The 23,283-nt window shown below is 46.9% G+C and overlaps 1 protein-coding gene across 7 annotated transcripts in view; it reads right to left on the bottom strand.

The window, feature by feature from the left end:
- The window catches only part of LOC119978905 (acyl-coenzyme A synthetase ACSM3, mitochondrial-like), a 104,078-nt gene that overhangs the window by 17,901 nt on the left and 62,894 nt on the right, over positions 1–23,283 (bottom strand). For all 7 annotated transcript variants that reach the window (XM_038820839.1, XM_038820836.1, XM_038820835.1 and 4 more), the window contains 3 exons: positions 20,233–20,389; positions 16,418–16,497; positions 6,975–7,098 (listed from right to left, as the gene is read on the bottom strand). In XM_038820839.1, coding sequence (XP_038676767.1) covers positions 6,975–7,098; positions 16,418–16,497; positions 20,233–20,389 — 361 coding nt within the window. The remainder of the gene's footprint in view (positions 1–6,974; positions 7,099–16,417; positions 16,498–20,232; positions 20,390–23,283) is intronic.

Genomic DNA, 23,283 nt, shown 5'->3' with positions numbered 1-23,283 from the left:
GAGAAAGTATATTTTATCCCAAGAAACCTGTAAAAATTGAGGTTATGACACAAAATGTTACTGTAAACATTCAGTTAAATGTTAACTGATTTCAAAATTATTTATAAAATGGTATTTATAATATAATTTTTGTTAATAAATTTTTTCCATTAAACTTTACAAGCTTCTACAAATGTCTTACTGAAAAATCAAAACACATTTAGTTATGAGATAATTATAAATTTATAATTGATGTATCAAGGCAGAAACATAATAACACGGCTAACATGGTGGCACACTGGTAGCACTGCAGCCTCACAATTTGGACATTGGGTGACTGTGTGGTGTTTGCACATTCTCCCCGCGACTGCATAAGCTTCCTGAAACCATAGAAGAGAACCACAGAATTCCTACACTACAGAAGGAAGCTATTCATCCCATTTTGTCCGCACCAACCCTCTGAAAGGGCACTCTTAACTAGATCTACTCCCCTGCCCTATCTCCGGAACCTAGCCTGTACATCCCTGGACACAAAGGGGAAATTTAGTATGGGCAACCCACCTAACTGTACATCTTTGGACTGTGGGACGTAACTGGAGCACCCGGAGGAAACCCTCACAGACACGGGGAGAAAGTGCAAACTCCACACAGTCACATAAGGCTGGAATTGAACCCAGTCCCTGGTGCTGTGAGGCAGCAGTGCCAACCACTGTGCCACCATGCCGCTGCTTTTTCCTCTGGGTGCTTCGGTTTCCTCCCACAGTCCAAAGATACGCAGGTTAGGTGGATTGGCCTTGTTAAATTCCCCGTAGTGTCGAAAGGTTAGGTGGGTTATGGGGATAGAGCGGGGGTCTGGTAGGGTGCTCATTCGGAGCATTGGTGCAGGCTCAATAGCCTGGATGGCTTTCTTCTGCATTGCAGTGATTCTATAATTCTATAAACACAAATCAAAAAAATACCAAATGTTACAAGGACAGTGACAGCAAAAAGCCCCGAGGTGCTCTTCTCACCATAATCTAAATTAAAATATACAAACACTTTTAAACATGGCACACGTAAAGTTACATAATAATATGATGCAGACTTAAATAGTTTCACAGATTTAAAACAAATAACCAAACTTCCGTTCAATTATAACGAATCACCTTTAATCATAAAAAAATTAAAAATTACTTTAAAAAGAACCAATAACAACAGCAATGCCTGTATACAAGAAAGAGCAAATAAACAAAAGCTTATACATATCTTTAAAACCCTTGTTAAACGTGTTGCCTGTTGTCTTCAATATAAACCTGCAGTTTAAATGGCTGTCTTCAATGGGTGTTCCCATAGCTGCTGCATCACAAGGGGATGGGCACGGCTAGATTGAAACTGCGCTACGCTGGAGTTTGTGCAGACTATATTGCTGGAGGCCCAAGGATGCCGCATGGAAAGGAAGGTTCACTGTGATATCCGAGCGCAGATAAGTGCACATTTTTCTAACTCAGAATTGGCGGCCCATGGCTTTCCGCTGCTATATGTAAGTTACGTGCCAATATCTTTCCTTAAATAAGGGGACGAAGGGCAGCACGGTGGTGCAGTGGTTAGCATTGCTGCCTCACGCACCGAGGACCCGGGCCTGATCCTGGCCCTAGGTCACTGCTGTCTGAGTGGAATTTGAACATTCATCCCATGTCTGCGTGGGTCTCATCTCCACAATCTAAAAAGATGTGCAGGTTAAGTGAATTGACCACGCTAAATTACCCCTTAATTGGAAACGAAAGGAATTGGGTACTCGAAATTTATTTAAAAAAATAAGGGGACCAAAACTGCCACAGTACTGCAGATGTGGGGTGGGATTCTCCATGCAGCGATGCCAGAATCGCGAATCATGATCGGGTGGTGAAACAGGTGTCAACTGAAAATCGAGGCTGGTGCCAGGCATCCAACGGAGTGCCATGCTCCAGCGCCTCGATGGCAGCGTGGAGGCATTCCACGCCTCTTGCGGGCATGGGCATGCAAATCATACAGTAACACTCGTTAACATATTATTAATGGGCCTGAACCAGTAATCTCTGGTTTCCTGCGTTGCTGTGCTTCTGCCAGGCGGAGGTGACACTATCGCGGTTCACTTGTGGTATTTAAAAACAGGAACAAGGGGGGGGGGGGGGGGGGGCGACCAGTAGATGGACCGTGGGCCCGGGATGTCCCCCTGGTTCTAGTGTGTTCGGGAAGGGCTGCCATTGCCGCGGCTTGCAAGGCAGCCACCTGGCTGCGCATTCCAGTGACTGCCCACTGTGATCCGTAAATGTGCAGAGCGCCACCAGCCGTATGGGTGCCCCCCTCCCCCCAGGCCACACCCCAGGAACCCCCAGACCCCAGCCAACCCACCAAAGGGATGTGTGTAGTCAAGCACAGCCAATGGCTCACCAGGTCTTGGCACCCCGCAGTGCATCCAACTGAGGCGCTGCCCCATTGCATGTGGAGCGTGCAGAGCACTCCATGAAGAGCATACGGGTGCACCCATGGCCACACCGCACTGCCTGCAACCCCCCCCCCCCCCCCCCCCCCTCCACGCGGATGCTCCACCAGTGGCACTAGCAGCTAGCCAACCCCACAGGACCACCGGCAATCACCAAGCCTCGCCTGCCCACTGTGCACATGCCCCCATCTAATCAGCACCCGGACAGGTAGTCTCGACCCATACGTTGCAGAGGGGACCCACGGCACACGCCAGCTACGGTTCCAACAGGTGCCCGCCCCCCTCTCAACCAGCCCCAACCGTTGGCCCTGCCTATATGCATGCCACCAGGCATGGCACTGGTCGGTTGCACTACAACCAAGTGCTGCCTTGCTGGCGGAGTATCACACGGTTCATCCAAGAAGTAAGCCCCATTGTATGCCTCACAGGAGGGCCCAGGACACGGACTGCAGTGCGCAACGCTGACAGGGTGGCATTGGGAGGCCCCACTGTGACAAGAACCAGCGGGGCCAGGGGTGCAGTGCAGAAGGCAAGGTGTCTGGGGGAACGGCCGTAGGTGGGGCTGGGATTGGCAGTGGGGCATAGAGGGGCAGGGGCTGCAGTGCAAGCCAGGACACCCACATAGCCATTGGACCTGGTTGGGCAAAGCAGTACGCACCATGATAACATCTCCGCCACAAGGATCTGTCAGACCCTCTGGGGAGTGTAATGGGGTGCTCTGACAGGTCTGTCCAGGCATCACAGTCCCATCTTTAGCATCCCCATGGTGTGCTGCACCAATGTCTGGGTAGTGGCACGAGCCTCGTTGTACCTTCTCTCTGTGGGTGTGCTCAACTATATCTTTTGTAGGTACTCTTTGTCCTAAGCCACCCCTGAATTCTGTGTGGTCTCTCAAAGATGGCCGAGATGTGAAATCTACTCAAAATATATGTAGGAAACTTTCTGGATATCTGGCAAACCGGAAATCTCTGCGCAGCCCAGTGCTCTGGCATCCTGGAGCTCTTACTTAGAATATCATAGAATTTACAGTGCAGAAGGAGGTCACTCGGCCCATCGAGTCTGCATCGGCTCTTGGAAAGAGCACCCTACCCGAGGTCAACACCTCCTCCCTATCCCCATAACCCAGTAACCCCACCCAACACTAAGGGCAATTTTGGACACTAAGGGCAATTTATCATGGCTAATCCACCTAACCTGCACATCTTTGGACCGTGGGAGGAAACCGGAGCACCCAGAGGAAACCCACGCACACATGGGGAGGATGTGCAGACTCCGCACAGACATTGACCCAAGCCGGGAATCGAACCTGGGACCCTGGAGCTGTGAAGCAATTGTGCTATCCACAATGCTACCGTGCTGCCCTTTCGAAGTTGATGCCTTGGCAAAATGTGTGCCTGTGATTTCATTATGCATTTGTGTGGGGATGCTTGAGAGATCCCACAGAGGTTCCCAGTCATGTTCTGGAAGGAGCCAATGGCATCATAATTGAGAGCAGCTTTCACTTTCACACACAGATAATTTGGAGTTGGGGACCAAGGGCAATGTGTCCAAGTTTGCAGATGACACTAAGATGAGTGGTAAAGCGAAAAGTGCAGAGGATACTGGAAGTCTCCTAGGGTCTGGCAGATGGAATACAATGTTGACAAATGTGAGGTTATCCATTTTGGTAGGAATAACAGCAAACGGGATTATGTAAATGATAAAATATTAAAGCATGCTGCTGTGCAGAGAGACCTGGGTGTGCTAGTACATGAGTCACAGAAAGTTGGTTTACAGGTGCAACAGGTGATTAAGAAGGCGAATGGAATTTTGTCCTTCATTGCTAGAGAGATGGAGTTTAAGACTAGGGAGGTTATGCTGCAATTGTATAAGGTAAGGGGCTGATTTAGCTCACTGAGCTAAATCGCTGGCTTTTAAAGCAGATCAAGGAGACCAGCAGCACGGTTCGATTCCCGTACCAGCCTCCCCGGACAGGCGCCGGAATGTGGTGACTAGGGGCTTTTCACAGTAACTTCATTGAAGCCTACTGGTGACAATAAGCAATTTTTATTTCATTTCAGGTGTTAGTGAGGCCACACCTGGAGTATTGTGTTCAGTTTTGGTCTCCTTACTTGAGAAAGGACGTACTGGCACTGGAGGGTGTGCAGAGGAGATTCACTAGGTTAATCCCAGAGCTAAAGGGGTTGGATTACGAGGAGAGGTTGAGTAGACTGGGACTGTACTCGTTGGAATTTAGAAGGATGAGGGGTGATCTTATAGAAACATATAAAATTATGAAGGGAATAGATAGGATAGATGCGGGCAGGTTGTTTCCACTGGCGGGTGAAAACAGAACTAGTGGGCATAGCCTCAAAATAAGGGGAAGTAGATTTCAGACTGAGTTTAGGAAGAACTTCTTCACCCAAAGGGTTGTGAATCTATGGAATTCCTTGCCCAGTGAAGCAGTTGAGGCTCCTTCATTAAATGTTTTTAAGGTAAAGATAGATAGTTTTTTGAAGAATAAAGGGTTATGGTGTTCGGGCCGGAAAGTGGAGCTGAGTCCACAAAAGATCAGCCATGATCTGATTGAATGGTGGAGCAGGCTCGAGGGGCCAGATGGCCTACTCCTGCTCCTAGTTCTTATGTTCTTATTGGCAATGGATATCCTCAGAGTCCACATGGCACCAATTCCCGGACAATGAGGCAAATGTCAGTTACCAGACCCTTGCACATGTGGAGGCGTCGGTGACACTGGTTCTCACTCATCTGCAGAGAAGACAGGTGACGTTAGTACACACTGGCTCTAGTGAAGCACCTACGCACAATGTCGCTGTTCTTCACATTTTGTTTGGAGAGGTCCTGTTGAACCCTTGGAATGGGGGTTTTCTCCTTCCTTTGGTGAGCCAGGTTCCTCTATTGTAATCTTCGTCTTCTTCTTCTCTCATGCCTGTATGTAATTATGCAGGCGGCAATGAATCCAGGCTCCATCTTCCTGATGGCTTTCTCTCAATGAGAAACAGGCAAGAGTCAGGATTTGCCTGCAAAACTATTCTCTCTGTCAATGACTCATGCACGATTTTTGTGGCCCTGGTTCCTGTGTTGGCCCAGAAATGATATACAATGCAGAGTGTATCTCAAGGAGCTCCCTTTCCCCTATTCATGAGCAACTGCTGTGAGACTGCTTTGTCAGTGGGAAAGCCTCTGGGAACCGTTGGGTCCTGTTTATGGCAATACGCTTCAAATCTTGTCCAGGTGCTCAATTGCTCTGAACCTCTTTGTCACTGTGGAAAATTGCCATGCTGTGAGCAAGGGGTTAAAACCAAGAGATTGAATGTGCATTATTGCTTCACTTTGCTGATTCCCTGCAATATCATTGAGAGGCAACTCTCAGTTGTGTCTATTTGCTCAAGTGCCAATACACAGTTCAGTTGGCTGCCCTATTAATCGTTCAGCCCTCCCAGTGCAGTCAATTGGTGGCTAAGGTACCTGCAGTGCCCCCCGCAGCAGGTTAGTTCCCATTATATATTTTTTCTCTGCACAATTATTGCAGACTACAAGATGGTGGTGGTGGTGAGTTCTCATTGTTAGACCAGTGAGACTCTCCCTGTACAAGCATGGAAACACATCCTCCACATCATCACCGAGGAAGATTAAGATTGCCCATCTTTCAAAGATCTCTCATTCACACACCATCCCCACACACACACACATCCAATCCCATGATCCTATTGTTTTTGTTCTAGATATTCATTTGTTAGCCCATAGATATTCTGAAGTGGAGCTACCTATGCACCATGTTCACCTCATCCCTCACATTCTTGAGACCACTTGCTCAGTTAAATCTGTACGCCCTCACACACCTTAGGATTACCTCTCTTCTCCAATCAAGCACTTCTATTTTACGACCTTGTGAGATCATCCGCGCCCACCCACCATGATGCCCACCACAAATGGGACAGAAAAACCTGGCCATAGCTTATTCTACTACACATGCATCAAGAGGATGATTTTCTCCATGGACAGAATTCAGCACAATATTAATGGGTTGTGACTTCCATGAGGCAATTTCCTGGGGTCAGACTCATGCAAGTAATTTTACAGGTTCCTGTCAGGCCTCCTGTCCATGTTGTAGAACCATTTTCAGGGGAGGGAGGAAAATCGCGTGGAACATCACAGGCGCTTGCTGCAGAGCAACATGACTAGTTGACTTTGAGCAGCTGAAGATAAATCATTTTTTAGAAAAGGTTTGGCTTAGTGGGAAAGAGAAACGGGTTAAGTAACAGAAGCAGTTGAATTGTTGGTCTCCATCCTATTGACAAAGAAGTCCAGGGTTTCTCATTCTTTTGGAAGTGGAGATGGATGGAGCAGGAAAAAGGGGTTGCAGGAAATGGTTGGTAGTGGAGAAAAGAATCTCAAAGTTATATCTGCTCTGTTTCCTAAGATTCAAGATTTATCTTACTAAGTTACAGGACCCTCTCCTTCACTACAAAGCTGGCTGGTTTCTTTCTTCTTCATTAAAGGAACAAAACCTGTTGCTCAAGTTTGAAGCACTTACAGTCTCAGTTTGGCCATATCCTTCATAGATGTCTAAGCCGGTCTGTTCTTTCCATTTCTCCATCACTTCGGGGTTAATGGGCTCACCAGCACTCACACAGTGCTGGAGGCTTTTGAATCTGTAACTAAATTAGAAGAAAATAAGTGAGGTCACGAGCAACAGGGAGAGTTTTGAGTTTTCAGCATCAACATTATGGTTTGCTTTGTGAAATTCTCAAAATATCATGAATCGGAATTAGAATGAAAAATTTTGCCCCAAATCCTGTGGTATCCTGACATTAGATTTTGGTGTAAATTGTGAAATGCACACCTAGACCCCTCTGAGGTCCAGCTGAAATTTCTCAAAAAAGGTCAGATAGTAGAAATCTTCATGGGTAGCATCAAAGCATGCTGCAAAAAGCTGATGAGAAGGTCCAGGCCTTTATTTTTGAATATTGAGAATATGCTAAGGTCTCTTGTAGGGTAGGTTATATTTATTTTATTAGTTTGGGAATAATAAATTATAAGTTTCATAAAAATGTGAACATCCCAATGCAAAATGTTTAAAATGCAGTATCTGAAAAATCTATTCAGATTACAGGAATTCAGGTAACAAAAGAAAATCAAATTTGATCAACGGTTTGCTTTAATTTTGATGTGCTGGGCCGGTTCCTCCCACTTCTTTAACTAAATAGATTTGGATTGATTACTGTTGTAAAGGTGGAACACAAATCACTGAGACAGATATAGGGGGCGCTTTCCATCGCCGTTTAGTGTGGATGCAAATCCCATTATGCCCGTTAACTCTTGCGAATGAGATCTTCCCAGCCCCCTGCAGACGGTGTAATCAGGTTAACGCCCAGCGATAGCCTGTCTTTTAACTTTGAGATCAGGGCACCCTTTGGTCTCTTTCGGCCCCACCCCTCAAGAATGACGGCCCAAATCAGGCCCCTCCACTTTTGTTTTGACAAAGTATCAGAAGTTCGAGGGAAAACATGGCTGCTTCTCTGGGGTGATACATACTGGTTTTCAGTCAGAACTTGACACTTTGCTATTCGTTGGGAAACTTTCTCCCATAGTGTCTCTGGTTTAGCCAAAATGGCACCTGGGCCGTGATTCCACCCCCAAATCCTGCACCCACTATTTTTGGCGGGGTGGAGAGATAACAGGAATGGGTTGCATTTTAGATATGTGAGGTTCACAAAGAGATTTAAACTTGCAGTTGCCTTCAGTCGGATCAACAAGGAAAGTAAAAAATGACTCATGGGCTTTAAATTTTTCAGAAGATGTAAATTTACCAGAGTTCTTTTTAGAGGCAGGTAACCCTTTGTCAGCTCAGGTCCCTTTTTGGATGGGGTTAAAAAGTTGAAACAACTGCCATAGATGTTGAAAAACATAAAACACAAGTGTGTAGATGACACTCAAAGGGACCAGTAGCCTTGGAAGGTCATAGGTTTTTACCCCTAGAGACTCGGGGACCCAGCTGGCAAGAAAGAGAGAGTGCCAGAGAAGGGAGCAATGCACATTGTGCCAACAAACCGGAAAGCCACAGGGCGCTCGTGGTCAGTAGCAGGCTGCCTCCATCTCTGATGTGCATCCTGGGGGCACACATAGACATAGCAGTAGAGTACAAAAGACTAAGAAGATTGAGGGGGTCACTGAGAGGGCACGGTGGAGGGGGTGGGGAATGGGCACTATTGATAGAGAGGGACAGTTAGGGTCACGATTGCACACCATTAAAACACTTTACATCGAAGACACCCAAAGCCTCTGCTACGTTATTCCACTGTGGGACGGCCTGCATCCCGCTGCCTCGTTTGCCCTCTACCCTCCCTCGGCCCCAGTCCCCCGGGCATGGTGGTCCTAGACCGGGGGTGTTCCTCAACCTGCCCGCCCCCCTCCGCAGTGATAGACCTGAGAGGGTGGAAGAGAACTATGGGGGCGGCGGCGGATCGGGAGGGGAGAGGGTAACAGGTGGGGTGGGATGACTGGTGGGAAGGTGTGACATAATGGATTAAGCCATGTCCTATGAGAAGTGGGCAAGGGTGAATGAATGCCTACCTGACCCTCTGGGCATGCTGGTCCCTCGCCGCCACCTGTCCTCCATCTTCTGATTGCTCACACGGATCCTATCTGGGTTGTCCTCAAGTCCCACCTAGTCCAGCTCTTCCTCCTCCTCCTCCTCTGATGAGGCCACATGTTCCTCCTCCTCCACCACGTTGCACCGTTGTTGTGCCAGGTTGTGTAGGGCACAGCAGGCCACCACAAAGCAGGCAACCTTCCGGAGGGTATATTGCAGTGCACTACCAGAGTGGTCGAGGCATCGGAACCGTATTTTAAGCAGTCCGATGCACTGCTTAATGACAACCGGGTGGCCACATGGGCCATGTTATATCGTGTCTTCACATCAGTGACCGACCTCTGCACTGGCGTCATTAGCCAGGATCTCAGTGGGTAATCTTTACCCCCCGAACCAACTGGCTGTCTTCGAAGATGCCGGGATCTCAAACTACTACAGGATGTAGCTGTCGTGCACACTCCTGGGAAAACATACACACACATGCATGATCTTGAGGTTGTAGTCGCACACAGGTTGAATGTTCAGCGAGTGGAACCCCTTCCTGTTAATGAAGGCAGCTCACGGACGACATGCGTGGCCATCTATTAGCCACTGCGGCATCCTGGCAATGGCAGAAACTCCTGCTGCCCAGGTGTCTTGATGGGCCTCCTTTAGCACATGCTGTTCGCCATCTCTTCAAACAACCAGCAATGCATATACATCTTCGGCTATCGCTGGCCTCCCCCTTCCCGGATGTGGAGCGGGCCTCAAAACACTGTTGATGCTGCTGCCTTGTCCGCCGCCTGCCTGCCACTGCCTCTTCCACGGTTGCTGCTGCGGGGTCCACAATATCATTCATACTGTGATATCTCTAAGGAATTGGAGAGGGTGAGAGGCCCACAACCAGTTATGGCTTCCAGGCTGGTATCCACAAATTCCTCAAGCCCATCCCACCCTTATATTCCCTCCCTCAACAGTGGTCTCTGGGCAACGGACCCCAGACCCCCACCGGGAATAGAACTGGGATCGGACTCAGCCACTCCCCAATGCCCCCCTGCAGATTTACACACCCATCCTCTGGTTGCATGGTATCCCCAGTGCTGCAGCCCAGCTCTTGGTGTTTGATTGTTGGCTGCTGTCCCTCCGATGTTGAAGCCTCCAATGTTCAAGCAAAGTGTCCAAGCCTCACGATCTGATTGGGGTGCTGGGCAGTAACACCCTTCTGCGACATGGCACATCTACCCACGGGAATCCACTTGAGAGCTGTGAAGTGTTCACATTACTAACACTGCCAACTACCGATTAGCGATAGCCTTCAGCTATGTGGCCAGAGGTCGGTGGGGTTAAAGTGTCTTTTACCATATTACCACAGACGGTGCTCTGTCCTGGAGGTGTTCGGTGGGACGGACAGGCAGAAGCCGAAGTTGCCCCTGGTATGGGTATACACGATCCGGAGGATGGTACGTTGGATGTGTGGGCGCTGAGCCCCTTACTCCCTCCAGCCCAAATGCCACCCCCTATCGACTCCGCCCCCCCCCCCCCCCAACCGGCCAATCACGCCCATCACCCCATGAGGGCTCCCATCATGTTAAGATTCTCATTCAGGGTTTTAGTGTACAAAAAGCAGCCCAAGGCACAAACTGCTTAATAGTGATATCTGAACCACAGTGAATGTGAACCCAAGTATCAGGGGTTGGCCTCCTTGAGTCTGCTCCACCATTCAGTGTGTATGGCTGATCCAATTGTGGTCTCAACTCCACATGCCCACCTACCGTCGCCATCTCCTGACTCCCTTGTTAGTCAAGAATCTATCTACCTCTGCCATCAAAATATTCATGTGTAATTTGCAATCTTGCCACAAGTAAGTTCTAGTTATAAATGAGAGCCGATGTTACTAATTGGGGCAAGGTTAGTGCATTACTCTTAAGTATAGATACGAACTGGTTTCCATTTGGATTGGGGGTGGGGAAGGAAAGAGAGTATACACCAACGTTCTCTGGGTTTTGTGAATAAACTAAGGTAAAGAAAGGCTGGCTTCGGCTTCGTCCTTTACTCAGTGAGTAAGCATTAAAGTTATAACTTCAAACACCCTGCCGCCACCGCTCTTTGGGAAAGAAATACTGAGAGAGAAAAAATTCTTCTGGAGGGTATTTTCCCACCATTCTCGACAGCAGAATCTTTCAGTCCCGCTGCTGGTGAACCCACCGTGGGTTTTCTGGTGGCGAGGGTGGAATCAATGGGGAATCCCATTGATAGCAGCGGGACCAGAAGATCCCGCTGCCAGCCAACAGTGGACAGCCTGCTGCCTCCGGGATTCACAGCAGGGGGAATGCAGAGAATCCACCTTCCAATCTCAGCCTCGTGCGGACTCGCGCCGGCCGTGCAGGGCCGTTTTTCGGTGCCAAAGCAGCGCACAGCACTCTGGCGCCGTGCTAGCCCCCTAAAAACTGAATTGCTGGACCAGGAGTCCCATTGACGCTGGCGTACATCATTCTGATCCGGCCCTGATCTCTAGGAGAGGAGCTGGAAGAGGTTGAGGGTGCTGAGGAGTTCTCGGTACCATCATGGTACTAGTCTTCACAACCTTAGGTTAGATGTACCAGCCTCCCCGAACAGGTGTCGGAATGGGCGTTTAGGGGCTTTTCACAGTAACTTCATTGAAGCCTACTTGTGACAATAAGCGATTATTATTAAATTATTAAGACTTCAGATGGGGTCGGTTGCTGGTGCGCAGCAGTCATCCATTCCAGAAACCGTTGTGCCAGCAATGTGACAATCCAGTGAAAGGAACACAGCTTATCACGTATTCGGTGGATGACTGCTTCTCTGAGTGCACTGTTTCGGACAACTGAGTGAGCGTTACACTCTTTGAGGCGGTGCCTCTGCTTTTGCATCCACTTTGAATGATGCAGCAGGTGCCTCTCCTTGGGAATTCTATCATGTTTGGAGCTTGTGTGCTCAAACCCCTGAAAGAATGTGAAGCTCCTCCACTCAGCGCATGGGCTCGTATTGCCTAGATGTCTATTCATCTGCATCTGATTACACAAATACTGTCCTCCAAAAGGTGATTCCTGAGGCTACACATTACTGCCCACAGGAGCATCATTATGACTTTCCTCTCCCTTTGGAAGGGGACTGGTCTCAGATATCTCTGACAACTATGTCACCTCATCCTGCACTCTGGAATATTGCCCATCACTCCATGCCACTAACTGTACATGTGCACTAAATTCCTCCAATGTGCTGGTGTCTGTGTTGACAGAATGTGGTGTAGCTATCTGGGATGGCCACTTACAACCAGGAACAGAGAAGCTCGCAAAGCATAGCGGGTAAAATGGACAACGCGAGATTCAGGCAGGCTCAGAGCCTGAAAATGTATATTTGCGGAGTAAGGAATCCAGACGGTATCGAAACCCCGACCAATTAGCATTTGATGGACCGATTAGCACTTGATGGCCCATCTCCACCAAGACAAAGGACTGGTATTGTCCCAGACATTTCCGCGTCACTCCCTGTACAAGGGAAGCGTAAACAACAGGGACCGCTTGGGACACACCCAGCCATCAATACACCCGCCCATTTATTGGTTCAAATCGAACATAGTGATCAGGGATCACCCAATTAGTGGGGTCCAAACTGAAGGACTGCCCAAAAGAGCGCGAAAACCCCCAAGCATAAGAGAGTCCACCACGTGTTCGTCCTCTTTTGGATTTGGCGCCCTGGCAACGACCATCTCCAATCGCAGCACCACCAGAAGCGAGTCCAAGTTCAACGCCCGCTACCAGACAGATGAGCCTATCTGAGCAGCAGTTACTTCTACAGTCTCGATAGATACAGAATCGAACAACGGCCACTGCTCCTCTGACCTAAGCCGGGTGCCTGAAGTTAAGTACAGGTTGTCTTAGTCGATAGGTGTAGTTTATAGAACATAGAACAGTACAGCACAGAACAGGCCCTTCGGCCCTCAATGTTGTGCCGAGCAATGATCACCCTACTCAAACCCACGTATCCACCCTATACCCGTAACCCAACAACCCCCCCCTTAACCTTACTTTTTAGGACACTACGGGCAATTTAGCATGGCCAATCCACCTAACCCGCACATCTTTGGACTGTGGGAGGAAACCGGAGCACCCGGAGGAAACCCACGCACACACGGGGAGGATGTGCAGACTCCGCACAGACAGTAACCCAGCTGGGAATCGAACCTGGGACCCTGGAGCTGTGAAGCATTTATGCTAACCACCATGCTACCGTGTTGCCCCTAGTTTAGCTAGTAGTGTGTATGTTGCATGACTAATTGTGTGTGTAAATAAAGTACCCTTGAGCTTGAACTAACTAACTGGTGTTTGGCTCTTTGATCGATAGCCGGTTGAACCTTGTGGTGGTATCATTTGATACCTGGCGACTCTGAGCATTAGAATATAGATATCCAAAGAAAGGAGGACAATCTCACTGGGTGCCATATTTACAGCAGAGCCACAGAAAAGGCAACAGTGGGCTAGAAAGATGTAGCACTAACTCCTAGTCCTGCCCAAGGACTGAAATGACCCACTTTAGGTGAGTGAGCAGCTCTGGGGCCTTTGTGGAACAGAAATTAGTTATTTGGGTTTAGCCCTTGTCACTGTGAAAGCACCCTCTGATGCACACCATTGCCTTTAACCATGATCGCACTGCCATTATCATGCAATCCTATCCTTGCACTTCCTCTTAAGCCAAAGTCCCTTGTCCTCAGTAAATGAACAACATCACCTTCACCATTACCAGGACGGCACAGTAGCACAGTGGTTAACGCTTTTGCTTCACAGCGCCAGGGTCCCAGGTTCGGTTCCTGGCTTGGGTCACTGTCTATGTGGAGTCTGCATGTTTTTCCTGTGTCTGCGTGGGTTTCCTCCGGGTGTTCCGGTTTCCTCCCACAAGTCCTGAAAGATGTGCTGTCAGGTGAATTGGACATTCTGAATTCTCCCTCAGTGTATCCGAACAGGCGCCGGAATTTGTTGACTAGGGGCTTTCCACAGTAACTTTATTACAGTGTTAATGGAAGCCTACTTGTGACAATAAAGATTATTATTACTACCATGTTTCCCGTACCAGCCTCCCCGAACAGGCGCCGGAATGTGGCGACTTGGGGCTTTTTTACAGTAACTTCATTTGAAGCCTACTTGTGACAATAAGCGATTTTCATTTCATTTCATGTTTCAAAGAGCCTTTACCACCATTTTAATTACCAGCTATAGGTGATTCTCCAACCTCAAAGGCCAGCCAAGTAGGCACTCTGGTTATCATGGCTGTCTCCTCAACATTCATAACTGCCCTTAACCTAGCAGTCTCACTCAGAGCTTGCGCCAGGCGTTTTGGGCCCTCTTCACCTCTAAATACAACAAAGTATTATCAGCCTAATATATAGTACTGCCAAGGAGAAATCTCTTGAATGTATCAGTGCATCACTATGGACATTCACATCTCTATGTGAGCATCAACAGGAACGGCTTGGACATACATGCCTCAATGTTATAGCAGATGTACAAAGAACAAAGAAAAGTACATGATGTGGAGATGCCGGCGTTGGACTGGGGTGAGCACAGTAAGAAGTCTTACAACACCAGGTTAAAGTCCAACATGTTTGTTTCAAATACTAGCTTTCGGAGCACTGCTCCTTCCTCAGGTGAAGGAGGAAGGGTCTGAGGAAGGAGCAGTGCTCCGAAAGCTAGTGTTTGAAACAAACATGTTGGACTTTAACCTGGTGTTGTAAGACTTCTTACAATGAAAAGTACAGCACAGGAACAGGCCCTTTGGTCCTCCAAGCCTGTGCCGACCATGCTGCCCATCTAAACTAAAATCTTCTACACTTCCTGGGACCGTATCCCTCTATTCCCATCCTATTCATGTATTTGTCAAGATGCCCCTTAAATGTCACTATCTTCCCTGCTTCCACCACCTTCTCCGGCAGTGAGTTCCAGGCACCCACTACCCTCTGTGTAAAAAACTTACCTTGTACATCACCTCTAAACCTTGCCCCTCACACCGTAAACCTATAAAATGTATGTGCCAGGTTTCCCATTTTAGGTGCAGCATTTTGAACCATCACTTGTATCTCCGTGTGCTTGTGCCCAATCCACCTTGCGAGAACACATCAAGTCGTAGATTTTTTCCAACACTGTATCCATGTTCTTCTATGGTCCCCTGTTGAGCTTACAGCAGCTGCTATATCTTGCCATGCCCTCTTTCGAGTTGCTGATGGGTTGTGGCGGTCAGTTGGGTACAACATTTCTTGCCATCTCTGGATCTCCTATATCAGTATCTAGAGCAGGGGTGGGCAAACTACGGCCCGCCAAAGGTCTTTATGCGGCCCACCAAGTCATTAAAAAAAAAATGTTTTAATTAAAAATTTTTTTTTTTTTTTTAGGTTAATGGGGGGGAAGGGGGGGGGGGGTGGGGGGGGGGGCTGTTGGGTTACTTACTGGTATAGGGTGGATACGTTGACTTGAGTAGGGTGATCATTGCTCGGCACAACATCGAGGGCCGAAGGGCCTGTTCTGTGCTGTACTGTTCTATGTTCTGTGTTCTATATGAGGCGCCCAGAATCATAACCGGGTGAAGTAATTATTTTACTTAATATACTATGCGGCCCTTTAAAATTGTGAATTTCTGAATGTGGCCCTTGCACGGAAAAGTTTGCCCACCCCTGATCTAGAGGTCCTGACTGCTGAAGCAGGTACACCACCCCTTACTCCTCCTCCTTCTAGACTTAGTGAGAAATACTGGCATGAAAGATTTCCAATGAAAAGGCTCATAAGGCATCCAGCTTTGAATGGTCTTACCACACGTGTATATTTAGATTTAATCTTTATTATTGACCCGATTGTTCCATTTTGATATCTCCTCCAAGCTACAACAACACCAACATAGACCTACTGCCTCACAATTGGACTTCCTTACTGGCTCATTTTCTATTTACAACCAAGTTGCCTAACCCACACTGAATTTGCCTCCGCTTCTCCACTACTTATGGGTCTGATGGGCCTGACTAGCATGAGACCCCGTCCCTGGAACCAAAATCATACCATCTATGGCAGTTTTTAGAGAGCTGGGTTTGCGAAGTTAGGACTTCCCCATCTCTGTATGTGTGATCGAGAATCCAGGCTACAGAATAAGCTTGAAATGTTTATATATCACAACCTCACAAAACGTCATTTGGAGAGTACCTGCCTTAAGAAAATAAAACAATAATGCAGTAGTTAGCAAAGGGAAAAGGGTAACTATGCCTATTCAAGAGGGAACTCTGAATAGTCTTAAGAAGTTATTTTCCTGAGTGCAGACAACAGGATGATTTGGTGAGTTTGAATGGTTGCTATACAAGTTCAATGGATGTTAAAAAAGGAATGATAAGAAAATTAATACTGTACCTACTGACATTATTCTGTACTAGCATACGATATGCAGTAGGTGGAGCACAGAAGGTTGTTATTGGATAGTTGGATAAAACCTAGGAGAATATTTAAAAATAAATGATCATTCAAATGTCAATTGCAATAACAAACATCTATCTTCAAAGAACATCACGCCTCTGGTAGAAATGTTCTGGAGACCACAAATAACGAACCAAATGATTAAAAAAAATTATTTTACGGGATGCGGACGTCACTCGCTAAACAAGCATTTATTGTCTAACCCCAATTGCCCTTGAGAAGGTGTTTGTGAGTCGAACTGCAGTAGTCCATGTGATGCAGGTACACCCATAGTGCTGTTAGGAAGAGACTTTGAGGATTTTGACCTAGTGACAGTGAAGGAATGGCTATAGCTCCAAGTCAGGATAGTGTGTGGCTTCGAGGGGAACTTGCAATGGTGGCGTTCTAATGCATCTGTCCTTCTATTGGTAGAGATTGCAGGTTTGGAAGGTGCGGTGAAAGGAGCCTTGGTGTTGCTGCAGTGCATGCTGTAATGGTACACACTGCTGCCACTATGTGTCGGTAGTGGAGGTAGTTGAAGATGCTGCATAGGGTTCCAATCCTGGTGTACAATTCAAAACAAATTTTCAGTTTTTAAAAAAGATATCAAATGAAATTCACACAATCTTACTGCTACTGAACTATAATTGCCGTTTTTGATTTGAAAAGACCTAGTTCCCATCCTCTTCACTTAACTCAATGCTCACATCATACAAATGTAGACCTGTGTAGCCTATTTGGGCTGGTTTGAGTGTAAGGGTTCATGACGTTCAACCACATTAAAATTTAGCCATTAAAAAATAATTCTGAACAAAATGTTTTGAAAGGGATAGGAGGCAAGTAATTTCATGGAAATAAAAATAAAATTGAAAATGTAGTATTCTGTCAGCAGACAACTAGACCAATTACACGCGTGTTACTGTCATTATTCTTATCAGGATCCTGTCAACATCATATGTCCCCAATTATCATATGCTAACAAGACTTAGTTCCCAAGAGCAGTAGTCACAGCACTATTAGTAAAAATGGAGACAAGAAAAGTTGCACAGAAGAAAGAAATTCTCTTTAACGGGGGAAAAAAAGTCCCATTTGGTGCATTTAATGGGTGTTTCTTTGCACCTGCAGCGCCGAGAATGACCCCGCTATCAAACAAGACTCTCATTTTTTTTCTGGCCTTGACAAGGAATGCCCCGCCAAGGTGAATTTACCTTAATCTCCTGCAGTGACAAGCTCAGCTCATCAGTACAGAAAGATATTGGGGTGCCATTTTTAAATGCCGCCCCAATCTCTTGAATCCCCCAGTGCCCCAACATACCTGTTAGGGGTCCTCGAGCTTCCCTCATCCACCTCATAAGGGCAGGGCAATCTCGATCCTGGTCCCCGGCACGGGCAACCTGCCACCTTGGCACTGCCAGCCTTGGCACCACAACCCTACAGTGCCACCCAAGAACCCTGGCAGACTAACCGGGTGACCTGGAGGACCACCCCCAGGTGTCATTATGCCTGGTCCGGTCCATGTTTGTGTGGACCAGTGCTAAACAGTGCCACGGTGCGGTCTCCCAGATGCGGGTGTTCAATACTGTACCTTGGGAGACTCCAGCGCAGACATATTTAAGTGAGGGTAACTGCTCACTTAAATATGCAAATCTGGATCCCACCCAGTGAGGGCGAGATCCAGATCACAATGTCGCAGAAGATCTGGTTAGATCTAACGAGGTCTTGCGGGTGTCGCAATTCTCGTATTAAGTTTCTTGTGAGATTTAATGACCTTGTTGCGTCCTGAATCAGGCGTGACGAGGCCGGTAGATTGAGCCCATTATTCTATCATAGTCTGGAGTTTTCCAAACTTTTTTTTCCCCAGGTCCCACTTTTGCTAACTGGCCAACCTTCGGGGTTCACGCCGGTTGATCTTTGCAACCCACGCCGGCTGACCTTTGCGATACACGCCACATTCGCTTATCTTTTAATGTGAAAGGCAAATCTGCTTGGTCCTCATGATCTCACTCCATTCCAGGTTCACAGGAGGAGAAGGCAATGCGCACATCGGGTGCAGACCTCCTCCAGTTCCTTTGTGCCGTCCTGATCTTTATTAGAATGGAAAATCCAACCTCGCACATGTTGGCCGTCATGGAGGCCAATAGTAACAAAATGCTTGCTTTACTCACCACTGGATACTCTTGGGAGATGCTACTCCAGAATGCTGACAGCCTCATGGACTTTTGCCATGTTTTTAATGTGGTATCACAGGTCAGGTGCAGGAGTTTAGTCTTTTCATTTGGAGTCAGCTGTAAGCTAATAGCTGACTCTGTGATCTCAACCTCAAAAGGAATTTTTCACCCACCACTTCTCTTTCAAAATCTGAAACTTCTGCTCTCAATGGTACAGCGGTTAGCACTGCTGTCTCACTGTCCCAGGGACCCAGGTTCAATTCCGACCTTTGGTGGCTGTCTGTGTGGAGTTTGAATGCTCTTCCAGTATCTGCGTGGGGTTCCTCAGCGTGCTCTAGTTTCCTCCCATGGTCCAAAGATGTGCAGGTTAGGTGAATTGGCCATGATAAATTGTCCCTTAGTGTCCAGGGATGTGCAGTTAGGTTATGGGCTTTCAGGGATAGAGCAGGGTGGACAAGGGCGTGGACATCGGTAGACTGTTCATTCAGAGGGTCGGTACAGACTCAATGGGCTGAATGGCCTCCTACTGCACTGTAGGGATTCTATGCTGTTCCAGTATTACCCTGCATATAATATACATGGGCTTTGCATCCTTATTTCCAATACCTCAAGAAATATTTTTTATACTACTTTGGTACCAAGTTAAGTTTCTTCTTTGAAGGCTGTTAACCAGAGGCCCTAGAGTTCTGTACAGAGGTAACACTAGCACTGCCCTGTCCTGCCTTGGATTCTCCTCAGCAGCTCTCTCCAGCAGATTCAGATGCAAAATCTTGGCCAGTAGATAGTGCCTATTTGTGTCTCTGGCCATCTCTTTCTTGTAACAAAACGATCCATCTTCACAGTCCTCTTGCCTTGCTTCCTAGCAGGTAGAAAATGGAAGAATCTCTCCTCCATGACTTGGCGGCAAAAGCACGTATTTCCAAGGCTCTTGGTGTCAAGTGTAGATGCAAGACACATGACCTGCTCACTGCCGCCGCTTATGGTCGGAAGACTACGGATAGCCTCATTTAATTCTAATTTAGAAGCTGGTAGCAGGCAGTATTCTCAATTTAAATTTTAATGGCTGTTGGGCGCTTCTCCCATGATCGGAACCGCTGCGGGATTGCTGCGACCAATCGCTCCGCGGCCCTCCTGACACCCGCCTGCGACCCACCTGCAGTTTGCAACCCGCACTTTGAAAATTTCTGTCATAGACTACCACCTTAGAGATAATCGATGTTGGTAGGACTTGAGAGGGACTTGAGAAAAGTGTGCTCATGAAGATAGATACTAAAATGCAGAATAAAAAGTATCAATATACATATTTTACATGTGAGCTATGGAATAATTGATTAGAAAGTCAGTGACAGCAAAACAAATATATGTAATTTACACAGAGGCAATTAGACTTTCAAACTTGTTTTTTTTCTTCTGGCTACAATTTGCAATAGATTGATTGAAATAATTAGAAAACGTATGTGCCGGAAGCATGATTCTGGAAGTAAGTGCTGGGCTTAAGAAGGCCACAATGGAAGTGAAGAAGTGTTTTGTTCATTTATTTGCAGAACTGGTGTTAACAGCATACTTACAATTACATTTTATCGAGAAAGAACAGTGACTGCTTACTTCCAATACAATTTTTGCGTTAAACCGTGGCATCTGAATGACAAAAACGCAGGATCCTTGAATCCATGGTGCAAATATACTGCTCCATGCAGACTTTGCCCAGCCAGTGTCTGAAGTATTCCACATCACATCTGAGGGAGTGAGATCCAACCAGTACCTGGTAGAGGGCATTATCATAATCAGCCTTTTGCCCCAATATATTATAACCAAACACATTTTTGGATACGTAATTCTGCAATTTACTTCCCTTTGGATCCAGGCAAAATGAAATTGCTGTAATAATACAATTCCTGTCAATTGAAATACATGGGGTTAACCAAGTGAATATCATGCAGCACAGCAGAGAACTACAATTTACAGGAAAAATCCAGATTCAAATCCTGATTAGGAAAATCCAAGCAGAAAATGCTGGGAATATTCAGAGGCCCGTCAACATCAGAGAATTCAAATTTCAGGGTGTAACTTTTCATCAGAACTGGGGGAAAAATAGAGAGCTTTATGTGGGTGATATGGGGAGGGGTGGAAAAAGAGAAAAATGGAAGGTGGGAAAGAAAAACAAGGGAAGGTCTGTGATAGGACAACAGGAGAGTTGGAGTAGAAGAGCCAAAGAAAGCAGTAATGGGACAAGCAAAAAAAAAAGACCGGTCCCCAGCGAAGGTATGTGGCAGAATATTGAACAGCTAGCCTCTATCTCAGGGGTGGGCAAACTACGGCCCGCGGGCCGCATGCGGCCCGCCAAAGGTATTTCTGCGGCCCACCAAGTCATTAAAAAAATTTTTTTTTTAATTTTGTTTTAAGGTTAATGGGGGGGGGGGGGGGGGCTGTTGGGTTACTTACTGGTATAGGGTGGATACGTTGACTTGAGTAGGGTGATCATTGCTCGGCACAACGTCGAGGGCCGAAGGGCCTGTTCTGTGCTGTACTGTTCTATGTTCTATATGAGGCGCCCAGAATCATAACCGGGTGAAGTAATTATTTTACTTAATATACTATGCGGCCCTTTGTGAATTGTGAATTTCTGAATGTGGCCCTTGCACGGAAAAGTTTGCCCACCCCTGCTCTATCTGCAAGCAAAAGTGGAACACTGCAGTTGACCGAGGAATGAGGTGTCAGTTTGAGGACAAGCTGTAGAATTAAGATGACCTGCAGTATACCTTCCAGGTGAAGCAGAAATTTATCAATACTTCTTTCAATCTCATAAGCTGTGTTCGCTGATCACAATGCGGTCTATTCCACACTCGGAAATGGGTGATCAATTTGCAGTCACCTCCCTTCAGGGTCTAAGGATGCCCCTGGTTTCCACTCTCTGAGATCTCCCTTCTTGTGTTCCACACTGCACCGTTTCACCTACATTATTACATCATTAAAGGTCACAATCTGCTACTCTCCACAGATACTGTTAGACTTTCTAAATATTTCCAGTGTTTTCTGTCTTAATATTGGATTTCCAACATCCTCAGTATTTTGTTCTGGTTTCCTGATCACGATAAGTTAATTGATGACCAGTGTCGAGGCTAGGTGTTAGATCTGGAGGTAGGTGAGCACTTTGGAAACAGTGACCACAATTCGGTGACCTTTACGTTAGTGATGGAAAGGGATAAGTATACCCCGCAGGGCAAGAGTTATAGCTGGGGGAAGGGCAATTATGATGCCATTAGACATGACTTAGGATGTGTAGGTTGGAGAAGTAGGCTGCAAGGGTTGGGTACACTGGATATGTGGAGCTTGTTCAAGGAACAGCTATTGCGTGTTCTTGATAAGTACGTACCAGTCAGGCAGGGAGGAAGGGGTAGAGCGAGGGAACCGTGGTTTACCAAAGAAGTGGAATCTCTTGTTAAGAGGAAGAAGGAGGCCTATGAGAAGATGAGGCGTGAAGTTTCAGTTGGGGCGCTTGATAGTTACAAGGAAGTGAGGAAGGATCTAAAGAGAGAGCTAAGACGAGCAAGGAGGGGACATGAGAAGTCTTTGGCAGGTAGGATCAAGGAAAACCCAAAAGCTTTCGATAGGTATGTCAGGAATAAAAGAATGACTAGGGTAAGAGTAGGGCCAGTCAAGGACAGTGGTGGGAAGTTGTGTGTGGAGGCTGAGGAGATAAGCGAGATACTAAATGAATACTTTTCGTCAGTATTCACTCAGGAAAAAGATAATGTTGTGGAGGAGAATGCTGAGACCCAGGCTATTAGAATAGATGGCATTGATGTGCGTAGGGAAGAAGTGTTGGCAATTCTGGACAAGGTGAAAATAGATAAGTCCCCGGGGCCTGATAGGATTTATCCTAGGATTCTCTGGGAAGCCAGGGAAGAGATTGCTGAGCCTTTGGCTTTGATTTTTATGTCATCATTGGCTACAGGAATAGTGCCAGAGGACTGGAGGGTAGCAAATGTGGTCCCTTTGTTCAAGAAGGGGAGTAGAGATAACCCCAGTAACTATAGGCCGGTGAGCCTCACGTCTGTTGCGGGTAAAGTCTTGGAGAGGATTATAAGAGATACGATTTATAATCATCTAGATAGGAATAATATGATTAGGGATAGTCAGCATGGTTTTGTGAAGGGTAGGTCATGCCTCACAAACCTTATCGAGTTCTTTGAGAAGGTGACTGAACAGGTAGACGAGGGTAAAGCAGTTGATGTGGTGTATATGGATTTCAGTAAAGCGTTTGATAAGGTTCCCCACAGTCGGCTATTGCAGAAAATACGGAGGCTGGGGATTGAGGGTGATTTAGAGATGTGGATCAGAAATTGGCTAGTTGAAAGAAGACAGAGGGTGGTAGTTGATGGCAAATGTTCAGAATGGAGTTCAGTTACGAGTGGCGTACCACAAGGATCTGTTCTGGGGCCGTTGCTGTTTGTCATTTTTATAAATGACCTAGAGGAGGGCACAGAAGGTTGGGTGAGTAAATTTGCAGACGACACTAAAGTCGGTGGAGTTGTAGACAGTGTGGAAGGATGTTGCAGGTTACAGAGGGACATAGATAAGCTGCAGAGCTGGGCTGAGAGGTGGCAAATGGAGTTTAATGTACAGAAGTGTGAGGTGATTCACTTTGGAAAGAAA

The sequence above is a fragment of the Scyliorhinus canicula genome, chromosome 15 (genome assembly GCF_902713615.1).
Source record: "Scyliorhinus canicula chromosome 15, sScyCan1.1, whole genome shotgun sequence".
Classification (NCBI taxonomy): Eukaryota; Metazoa; Chordata; class Chondrichthyes; order Carcharhiniformes; family Scyliorhinidae; genus Scyliorhinus; species Scyliorhinus canicula.
This window is presented reverse-complemented; position numbering and strand designations above follow the sequence as displayed.